Source organism: Setaria viridis, chromosome 5, assembly GCF_005286985.2.
Source record: "Setaria viridis chromosome 5, Setaria_viridis_v4.0, whole genome shotgun sequence".
Taxonomy (NCBI): domain Eukaryota; kingdom Viridiplantae; phylum Streptophyta; class Magnoliopsida; order Poales; family Poaceae; genus Setaria; species Setaria viridis.
This window is the reverse complement of record NC_048267.2, coordinates 35,075,877-35,086,403: the sequence shown is the minus strand read 5'-3', so window position 1 is coordinate 35,086,403 and position 10,527 is coordinate 35,075,877. Positions and strand designations below refer to the sequence as shown.

The 10,527-nt window shown below is 45.0% G+C and overlaps 2 protein-coding genes across 6 annotated transcripts; one reads left to right on the top strand and one right to left on the bottom strand.

Moving 5' to 3' along the window:
• Positions 1 to 3,857: 3,857 nt before the first annotated feature.
• Positions 3,858 to 5,406, top strand: LOC117858520 (uncharacterized). Its single transcript, XM_034741594.2, has one exon. It carries the CDS (start codon positions 4,693 to 4,695, stop codon positions 5,092 to 5,094), a length of 402 nt encoding a protein of 133 aa, XP_034597485.1. The 5' UTR covers positions 3,858 to 4,692; the 3' UTR covers positions 5,095 to 5,406.
• A 468-nt stretch (positions 5,407 to 5,874) lies between these two features.
• On the bottom strand, positions 5,875 to 9,802 carry LOC117858518 (probable complex I intermediate-associated protein 30). Of its 5 annotated transcripts, none has more exons than XM_034741590.2 (8): positions 9,414 to 9,798; positions 9,146 to 9,225; positions 8,409 to 8,522; positions 7,534 to 7,596; positions 7,119 to 7,210; positions 6,576 to 6,656; positions 6,395 to 6,493; positions 5,875 to 6,315 (listed from the first exon to the last, which is right to left on the bottom strand). In XM_034741590.2, the coding sequence occupies exons 2-8, from the start codon at positions 9,195 to 9,197 to the stop codon at positions 6,127 to 6,129; spliced, it is 690 nt and encodes a 229-aa protein (XP_034597481.1). In that variant the 5' UTR covers positions 9,198 to 9,225; positions 9,414 to 9,798; the 3' UTR covers positions 5,875 to 6,126. The 5 variants fall into 5 exon arrangements, with proteins under 5 accessions (XP_034597481.1, XP_034597480.1, XP_034597482.1 ...); XM_034741589.2 differs by having other exon boundaries at positions 9,419 to 9,798; XM_034741591.2 differs by having other exon boundaries at positions 9,484 to 9,798.
• Between the last annotated feature and the right edge of the window lie 725 nt (positions 9,803 to 10,527).

Sequence of the window (10,527 nt, the reverse complement as noted above, 5' to 3'; positions counted from 1 at the left end):
CTTATGTTTGAATTATTGTTTGAATCCCTTTTAAACAATAGGAAAACCTTTCTTTTTCTTTCTCTCTCTTTCTTCTTTTAGCCTGCTTTTCTTTTTGGCCTAGCTCCGCAAAAGCAGTACTGTAGAAGCCAACCTAGCAGCAGCCCGCCTCCTCCGTACCAGCTCGCTCCAAGGCCTGCCTCCGCCGCATGTCGCTGACGGGTGGCCCCTACCCGTCATCCCCCTCCTCCCACACGCACCCGAGCTGGACTTGAGCTTGAGTCCGTGCCGCGCATGCCTCTACCTCCGAGGCTTGGCCTGCACGCCAAGGCCGCCCCCAAGGCTTTATAAACTGTGCTGCCACCTCGCGCTGACCCTTACCACACTGTAAGTCCCGCGCCTGATCTCCAGAGCCACCCACGCACTCCGCTAGGTCGCCGCGCTCGATCTCCGCTCTTGTCGCCTTGTCGTCAATAAGATCACCGCCTGGAGCTTCACGTTGTGGTAAGGAAGCCGCCCGTAAGGATCCCGTGCGCTCCCATGCCTTCCTTCGCGTCCCGAGCTTGCTGGAGTTGCCGGTCCGCTGCCGTTCCACCTCTTTGAGCTTCACATTGCCATCACCTTCTAATCCCGCCGTAAATCTGCATAGATCGCTTCGCCGCCCTCTTAGCGACCTCCAGAGGCAGATCGCATCGCTTCTGGTGGCCGGACGCTCGAATATGAGCTGATTTCGTTGGGTCAGCCCCGCTCCGCCGCCGTCTCCGCCACCCGCGCACCGCCCACTTCATTCTGGCCTGCCACAAGCCATCACATCACGACCCAGCGGTCCAGATCTAATCTGGGCTAGGTCAAACCAGGTCAATACCGGTCAACCAGAGCCGCCCGCGCCACTTTTGCTAAGGAGCTCTCGCTGTTTTCTCTTTTTGCACCCGAGATCCATCTAGTTCAAAAGTAATTAGATGTAGATCCTTTTTATTTTGTTTTAGTCCCTGTTCTTTTATAAAATATCGCCCGCCATTCTATATATGCTCTTTTACACGTTAGACCTTCTGTTTATATGTTTAATTAGGTTTTAGCCCTCAGTTTCTTTAAGTTTAGCCCCTAGAAGTTTAGTTTCCTCGCAGTTAAACCCCTAAACCTTGTTTAGCTCATATCTTTAGCGTTTTAAATCCATTTTGAACGATTCTTGTGCCTACAAGTTCGTGTTAACACATGGATTAGTGTTATTATCCTATTTTGCTCTGTTAATACTGTTTAGTATATTGTTTTCTTATTTTAGTTCTTTATTTGCTTGTATGTACTTGTTTGATGCGCATAGAAGGATTGCAGTTCGAGGGATTCAAAGAGCAAGGTTTTGTAGACTTTGAGCAGCAAGAGCAAGCTCAGGAAGGCAAGTGATGTCCTTGCTCACAATTTGATCCTATGCAACCTTTACTTTTATGTTCAATACACATATGCTATGCATTTTATATTTATAAACATGATGGGTCCTATTTAAGGTTCGCCTAGTTTTTTGCCTGTACTTTGATCAATCTGGGTTTATATCATGTTGGGTAGTTTTTCTTAGTTGCTCTATTTGGGTACGGTGGTATTAATGAACCAAAGATTAAACTTGTTTTACTTATGCTATACCTTTCATTAATACAAGATCATGCTTAATTGTAACATGAAGCGACCACCCAGGAAAACAGTACAACCACACGAACTACATGGCTTTAATCTTGGCTAAGTAATTAGAGACTCTAGTTTGGGGTAATCTTACCGAAAGGGCAAGAGGGGAGGCGTTGATAGTGTATAGCCTGGCCCTCATGCTCATCTGCTCTATGGTAGCTTCACAGTCTTGAGAGAGGTTTATGCTCTACTTCGACCTGAAACCTTAGTGGGTTACCAATTACTAGGGAATCTTTGTAAAGGTCTCGTAGCGTCCCTATGCAGTCACACCTCGGTAGCGTGATGAGTGCTTGGCCAGCATAGCATGGTTGGGCCTAAAGTTCTTTTGAACTTTTACGCGACTTGTGGTGAAAGTGTACAACCTCTGCTGAGTATAAAACTGTTATAACAGCCGTGCTCACAGTCAAGAGCGGCCTGGACCCTCACATGATTAATCTGTCGGAAGTTGAATTAAATTGTTGTTATTTATTGATGTTCTATTTATTTATGTTCATGCTTAATGTGGGTGGTATAAAGTTATACTTACTAATTGCTAATAAAACTTGACCAACCAATTAAAATGTTGAAATGTTGTTAAACCATAGCCTATCCTTGCATAGCCTTACACTACACATTCCCCACGCTTGCTGAGTACCAACCATAAGTGTACTCACCCTTGCTAAAATCGTTGCTCAGACCAAGTCAACTTTGAGGAGGTTCCTAAAGACTTTGAGGAGTTCTAGGCGTACGTGTGCCACCAGTTAATTGTCTGTGGAGTCGTCGTCATCGTTGGAGTTCTACTGCTAGAATAAAGACTCGTTTTGCTATTCGAATTAAAGACTTTCGGTCATGTAATCAATTAATACTCTCTTTATGTTTTGGCACTGTCTATATTTACTGAAGTCGTTGCATGTGTGAAACTTGATCATGACGTACATATAATTTATTCATTTGATTTTGCCTTTAAAACTGGTGTGACACACGGATAACAACTTGAAGAAGGTAAACGGCGCCCTAGGGTATCGCCGTCATCGGCCTGCAAACAGGCACAAGCTTTTGCCTGCACCCTATTCCCTACACCACACTGCCGGCCTAGAGCACTCGGAGTAGCAGGGCGACAGCAGAGCTCGGGCCGGCCCTCCAGGCGGCGGCACATCCCCCCCTCGACACGGACGCCGATAGGCAGCAGCGAAGGGAGAGGACGAACATCCGGAGGTGGGAGAAGCAGATCCGGTCAGGGGAGCACGGATCTGACCTCCGGTGATGAGCTAGAGGCCGCCGCGGCGCCCCCAGTTTTGTGGTATATGGGTTCAGCCATTTCTTTATTTCTGGGTAATAGTTTTCTATATGTGTTCAGGCATTTCTTTATTTGTGAGCAATGGAAGAAACTTTCAGCATACATAGTCTTACTACTGTAATTTAAGCTGGTTAGATTTTCTTATATGGTGCAACCGGTGTAGAAGGATTCTTTCAATGATAAATGATGTGTTTGTCAACAGCGAGATCTTAAGATGACTTTGTTAATTTCAAGGTCTACCTATTATATAGACCATCACAGGAATTGCGTGAGAGATGTGTACTCCATTAATAGGAATGTAGATGTGTGTGCGTATGTGCTTTGTTTCTGGTGAAAAAAAAGAGATAAACCAATATGAGGAGGGCTGTTCCAAGTTCAATTCTCACCTTGTAGTAAGGAAATTGATACGTATATACTCCTAAAAAGTGCAACAGGCAGTAAGATTGAAGTTTGACGTCTCCCTATAAATCATTTTGTTGCTTCGCGCCGGGGAGGAGGTTTCGCGACAAAATTGAGTAGTGAGTAGGTTTCATAAACAAAATGAATTATAGTGACAATGTCAAACAACTTAATGAATTTTCGTTTTGCAATTTTAAACTTCTGCAGGCCCACCCGCCGCCACGTCCTCCTTCCCCGAAGCCTCGAGCACAAGCTTCTTCCAATCATCGGTGCTGTCCGTAGCGTAGTGATAAACCATCATTGACTCGCAGCGAGATGGGCCCACCGTTCCCCGGATCGCGCTCCCATACGCGGGCGGATCGTGCCCATTGCCAAGTGTCGCTTCGTGGAAGTTGAAATATTCTTCCCCGTTCGTACGCTAGCTACATGCAGGTTTCGGTTTTCTCCATTTTGCTGGTTCAAATGGAACACGCGTCTTGTGCAGGCACGTGGACCCTCCTCAACCCTGTAAAAGCTTGGGCGCTACTCCGCCCGGCTGGGCGCCGCGCACACCTCGCCGGCGGCCGCACGCAAGTGACGCCACTCCCAAATCAATGAGATCGTAGCCATCGTATATATTGTATGGCATGAGGCCATGAGCTAATAATTAAGTTCAAGCTGAGACCAGCATTGCACCCCAGATTCCGTATGCCTCCCAGCCGAAGACCAACGAACGCCTGCGCCTGCGCGGCAGATCGAACTACCTGGAAAGTTTGCCGACGTGTTGAGAGGCTAGAGAATCTGACATAACAATAGTTTATGTATATCCATTGGAGTTTCACGCATCAGGGTTCACGCCGGGCTGATGAGGTGCTTGATGCTTCAGAGGAGACTTCTTCCAAGTGACTGTTGTTTGGCCGCAGTACTATCTTGTCCTGCGAAAAGGATAATCCCCCCGCCAAAAATGACTGTTGTTTCTGTCTCTCTCTCTCTCAAAAAAAAAGTGACGGTTGTTAAACACACGATGACACGAACTCATTTGTCTGACGCGTTACCTTCTTCTATTGTGTAACCATTTCGATCAAAATTCGAAAGCCTTTGTTGACCCATCCGAGTCTGTACGATCTGAATATCTGATTCAGACCTGGCAGAACTTACTGCATTTTCCCTCATCCTCTCCCCGTGTCTCCCACAACGCCGCTGCCGTACGCGGGAAGCTACCACGCCTGAAGCGAACACACAGCGCCTATATATACGCGCCCTCCCGCACTCCCGCTCCCATCCGCCTCTCGAGAACCTTTCGTCCACCAGAAGCCAGGCGAATTGAGCTACTTCCGATCTCCAGAGCGACCTCGAAGCGCGCAGGCGAGCGAACCGAATCGACGGCAATGGCGAATGCCGAGGAGTTCTGCGAGTCCGAGGTGCTGTGGCCAGAGGCGCCCCACGACGCCGGCGACGCGCCGCCTAGCTGCAGCTCGTCGCCCGCGCCGCCGCGGCGGTCCGGGACGCCGGCTCGGGGAGGAGCCCCCGACGGAACGCCGCGGCGCTCGGGCTCGCGGCCGGTGGACATTCCTAGGCCCGCGCGCTCGGCGGCCCTCCGGAGCGGCGGCGACGACGACGACGAGGACGGCGGCCGGAACGGCACGATGGTGCCGCCGCACGTGCTGGTCTCGCGGCGGCGGCCGGAGGGGGGGGCGGCGTTCGCGCTGCGGTCGGGACCGGGCCGGGCGCGCGAGCTCAGCCACCTGCGCAACTCCGTGCTGCGGATGACCGGCTTCATCGAAGGATGACAAGGCTGACCCGTACTTCGTTGTGTGCATATGCAAAGCCAAGACTGCGAGAGTGCAAGCAAGACTAGTCGTCGTCTCCATTCACACCAGTTGTGTTCGTGTAGTCGGCGGCATCGCCTATTTTGTTCGTCTGTTTTCCTGTGGTCCATGATCACATTGCATCTCGATTTGTTAAGAGAAACCTCTGGATTTGGTTCATTGTCAGTTCATTTTCTCTATCCATGTGTGGAGAAGCACCCATTGCTAATTGTCAAGGGATTTAAACCATTTTTGGTGGAAAACATGTGTCCTTCGACCAAACAGGTTTGGTAATCTGAATGTCTGATGAGTTGAACTCGAGGAAAACGTGCAATTTAGCAGACTGGACCTGAATGTAATTCGGCTCCCTGTTCTCCATCAACTTGTGGAGAAGCTTCCATTGCTTACTGTCACCTTGTTTGATCCATTTTGAGGAGAAATGTGTTCATGACCGAAGAGGTCTAACCTGATCACTTGAACTCGGGCAATTTAAACAGACTGACAATTCTGAATACTGCAGCCATGCCGCCTTCTAAGACGCGTTTCTAAGTTCCATCAGGAAAAAAGAAAAAAGATGAGCGCATATCTAATTCACGTATCAAACACAAACAGCGGTATTCTTAACAGTTAAAACAAGGCGTTTCCTAACCTGGAACAACAGCCAACAGGCAATAAAAAAGATAGCATCAATGGATCAGCTCGTCATATCATAGAGAGAAGCAACGTCTATCCAAATAGGACAGCTTAATCAAATGACGAGCGTTGCATTCTTAATCATTTATTCATAAATCTCAAAAGGAAAACAAAATTCATTATTCATTGGTGCCGACTGCAGCAGCCTTCCATGTTTACCGGCAAACATAAACATTTCATACACCTAAAAGTGCATACAGGAGTGGGCACTCCGCATTATGGTTACTCATGTAGTCAAGTGGTTTTGGCTGCTGGCAGAGCAGGGTGAAACAAAAGAGAAAGAAAGCGCCGATGTGAAAAAAAGACTACGACTTGTGGAGCTCACACTGTCCTCAATGCCTTGATCCAATCAACCTCTAGCCTAAAATCACCAGTCCCAGTCTTGGCACCGGGAACACCGCCTTCTGCGTTTACAGAGAGAGACATCCCCACAATCCGAGCAGGATTCATTTCCAACTTTGCCTCAATCACACTTCCTCTCCATGTAGGTAAATACCGATCAAGAGGGATCTGAACAAAACAGAAACTGGTGCTAATCATAAATTTTTCACATATTTCGGATTTTGAATGGTTGTAAAGTATAATTTACCTTCAAGATTTGCCATCTGTCTTGGGGTGTGTACACAAAAGCCTGCCATGAATTATCTTCTTGTTGTCCAGGTGAATTCACCCAATTCTCTGTGTATATCTGTACTTAAAGATTCAGACAATGCAGAACGATACTGACTGGACATCAAATATTCAAAAATGACTCTTGGTTGGGAACATACGGTAGATATGTAGCATCTTCCATCCCCTTTGATCTTCATTGCTATTGTATCATATGCATCGAGGTCAATGAAACCATCAAACTGAAACATGCAGCAGAAATGTTTTTTTCTTTTATCAGCACTCAGGGAATAACTTCTGCATGATATTCAGCATGCACCTACTTAAGAAAGTACCTATATTTATTATTTTGTAGATTTAGAATATAGTCTTTAAGTAGCAGTATTTATCGAAGCCTAAGACACTGCGTATGAATTCACCAACGTCCAGAAAACAATACAATGTAATCAAAAGGAAGTCCAAGCATGTTCAACTGTCTTAAGCCTAATAAGGTGTACTAGTAAAAAGCAGTTCTATTTTGTTATATTTGGTTAGCACCAGACAACAGCTTTTCATTTTTCAAGAGCTTCCACTGAAAATTTTTACTAGCATTGGTGACAATGTTGGGGTACCTAAGGATAGTACAACATTGCTGAAATGGGCTGAACATTCACAGAAGTAACCAGGATTGTACCCCAACATTGCCGTGAAACAGAAAGGTGTACCTTTTTTGATCGCATCCCGCAGAATCCATAGCGCCTGATCCTCCATGTTGACCCCTCAGACATATCCGAAGAAAGATTACCAGAAAACACACCTTCCAGAATGCACATGTTAGAGGAAAAAAAAGGTGCCAAAGCCGTCAAGGTGACAAGCCATTCTAAGAAAATCATAACTAAGAATCTGCATATCTCTATTCAATTATTAAAGCAAACACAGCAGCTGGTACTGACTGACAATTGGACTTACTCAGAGCCTCAGACAGTTCCCAAGAACAACTAGAGGGCATGTCATGGTTCATGAGGCTTATTATGGTAAATGAAAGAAGCTACAAACACATCATTTTTCTCACTTGTACAAGAATTTTAATAAATTCAACTACATTTGGCAAAAACTTAAAAATGATCAAACAGCTAGTACCAGTTAATGAAGTATCTGCACCAGCAGCACCTTCAGTTATCTCCAATGATGCAGAAGATAAACCTGGATAATAACACTGTCCAATCATATTACATGAAAACGTATACAAATTTAATAGACGTGTAACCGTAAGGTATTATCTTTTGTAGAGAAAGTATAGTCTATCGAATTCACAAGGGGAAATGGGAAGACCACTCATATATTATTCTAAGGCACAACTGTGTCACTACACAATAAGCTAAAGTGTCAATGCTTTTCTAGTTCACACAGAAGAGGAAGGTTCAGCTGTTTGATATCATCACCTATCAAGTGATACAGTAGAACACCAGTTTATGCACTATCAAGTATACAGTAGTTGAAAAACATAAGGGCTGGTCGAATCCCATTTGGATCACTATAGCAGATAGTAAACGGTAACAAGTGTTTTATATAACCCCCACATATAAATCATGGCGATGCAAAAAAGGAGAAAGTGTATGGGAGATTTCGATGAATGGATTGGCAGTTATATTTCTATTTAGTATAACAGCTTGTAATCTGCCTCCTTTAAAATGATTGTACATTAGGAAGATTCATGGCTAGGATGATTGAAAGAAGAACTATAGTGGGGGCCTACCAGGACAAGTTGAACTGTAATACATTGTTCTAATGTGAACCATCAGAAACTCAACAAAGCATCTTTTTAATATATTCCACGAACAAAACAAAGGAGCACTTTCGACACCAGGCAATCATTAAGAATATGAATCATCCATTAGTATCTTCCAGTCACAATCCACAGCAAACAAATTATACTATCATTTCAGACTTTCAGTATATAGAAAAACTGCAGCAATTCACATTTATAAAAGTAAATTTCCAAAGTGAGGGAATACCTCCATACTCTGAATCTGAGTACAAATGCCACCTTTTCAGCTCATCTTTTGAGTTGAAATTGAATATATATCTTTCAGTTGGTGGAATCAGATCATCTGAACTCCATACAAGAGCTGCCAAGTAAGCACATAGGACCGAAATTAAATATATGGGGGAAAAAATCTAAATATAGGCCAAAATATTTAAGAAGTCTATGTATTCCCTAGAAGAGTCTATTCTGCTCACTTAAAAGAAGAATTTCTATAAGTTCCTTGGTTAATAGATTATAAAATCCTTTTCAAATTTGCAAATTGCAATGCATAAGTAACAGCAACTAAGATGTCCTATATCGCTAAAGGCTACTAATTGTAGATTTGGAATGAAACTGATATTATATTCTATTCACAATGAAACTTCAACATGATTAATATCTAGCTGACAATCTAATAAGCCTGCAAATATGACATTTCATATCGTGTATAGTCCTCAACACATCAACAATTCATCACTAAGAAAATTCTTATTCTGCACCATGGCAATGCTCATGTCCTCAACAAACTCATGTCCTAGATGATGGGGAGAGAGAACCCATGGCCTTGATCACACCTTTTCTAGTCATTGTTGAACAGCACAAACAGCACCAAGATTATGCACGGAGCGGCTACGGCGAGCAGCATTATGTGTGTTTCAACGAGGAAATGAATAGCAGCAGACATCATACACAGCAAAAGGCTCTGGTTTGTGGGGAAGGAGCTACCTCTCTTGGTGGAGTTAAAGGAAGCTTGCCACAGAGCTCGCAGCCTCGACATCAGGAGCGGAGGGCAATGGAGACCGACTCTGTATAACACGCAGCAATGGAATTACAACAAATTCGACAGGTTGGACAGAAAGAAAGGTTGCCCACAATGCTGCGAACCAGGGGCGGACCCAGTATAGGACATGGGTGTACACATGTACACCCAATAACTGTTGCAAAAAGATCGAATTTAGTAGGTAAAATCATGGTCAGATCCGAATACAAATACCATACGTTAGGGGTTTGGGTGTTTGATTTCGCGCAGCAGGATGGGAAGGGAGGGGAATAGGCAGGCAGACCCCTGTCGGATGTTCGTCGCCGGCGAAGCGCCCGTCGCTCGACGAACAACGGGCAGCGCAACTTGCTCTGTCGTCGCCGCTAGGAAAGGAAGACCGAGGCCGAGAGAGAGAACAGAGAAGTCGTGGGAACGGAGGGTGCTGCCGCACCAGCCGGACTCGAGCTGCAGCTGGGCAGGGGAGCGTGGAGGGCGGCGCACGGGCCGACCGCGTGGAGAGCGGCGCGCGCTGGGGGAGCGAAGGGAGAAGATGGGTCGCGGGGAGGAAGAAGACCGCAGCGGACGCCGTCGCACGGGCTGAACCGGTTCGACCGATTTCGTGGGAGAGAGGGGAGAGACTCCATAATTTCAAAGTCCATTAGCCTAGAAATCTAAAATAAATTAATATTTCAACATAATAAATTTATTTAACAACTTTAAAGAATCAGACTAACATAGAAAACAACATTTTTTAAACATGCATCAATATTTTGTAGAAAGCAGTACAATCAACATCTTCCATGAGCTACATATGAGTATAACAGATCCAACATTTTCCAACGAAAAAACAACATTTTTGAAATGCTAGCTTTTTTATTTCTTCTTCTTCCGTCGGTAGCTGGAGGGCCACCGTGGCAAGCACTAGCAGCACGCCATGAAGATAGACGATATCGATAGACCACAGTAGTAGACGCGGTAGGAATGAGCTCGCAATGAGCACGAACAGCCACGGTCGGGCGGTGTGCACGAGGCACCGCAACAAGCACGGGCGGTGCATGGCAGAGGTGGCGCCAATGAACATCAACAAGGGCGGGGCATGCAGCAAGTATGAGCGGTCCGAATTTGATATATATATTTAGTTTTCTATTTTTTTTCTAAAGTATGAATTATGGCGCTTCACCTCTAAAACTTTGTGAAAAAAACTTTTAGAATATCATTGAAATCAAATAGATATATACTTCTTTCAAGATAATATAAAATAATATAAATATTTTTTTTCTTTAATGATGGTTCTAGATAAAAGATTTTAAAAAAAAATATCTCCACCGCTACATAAAAAAAGAAAGTA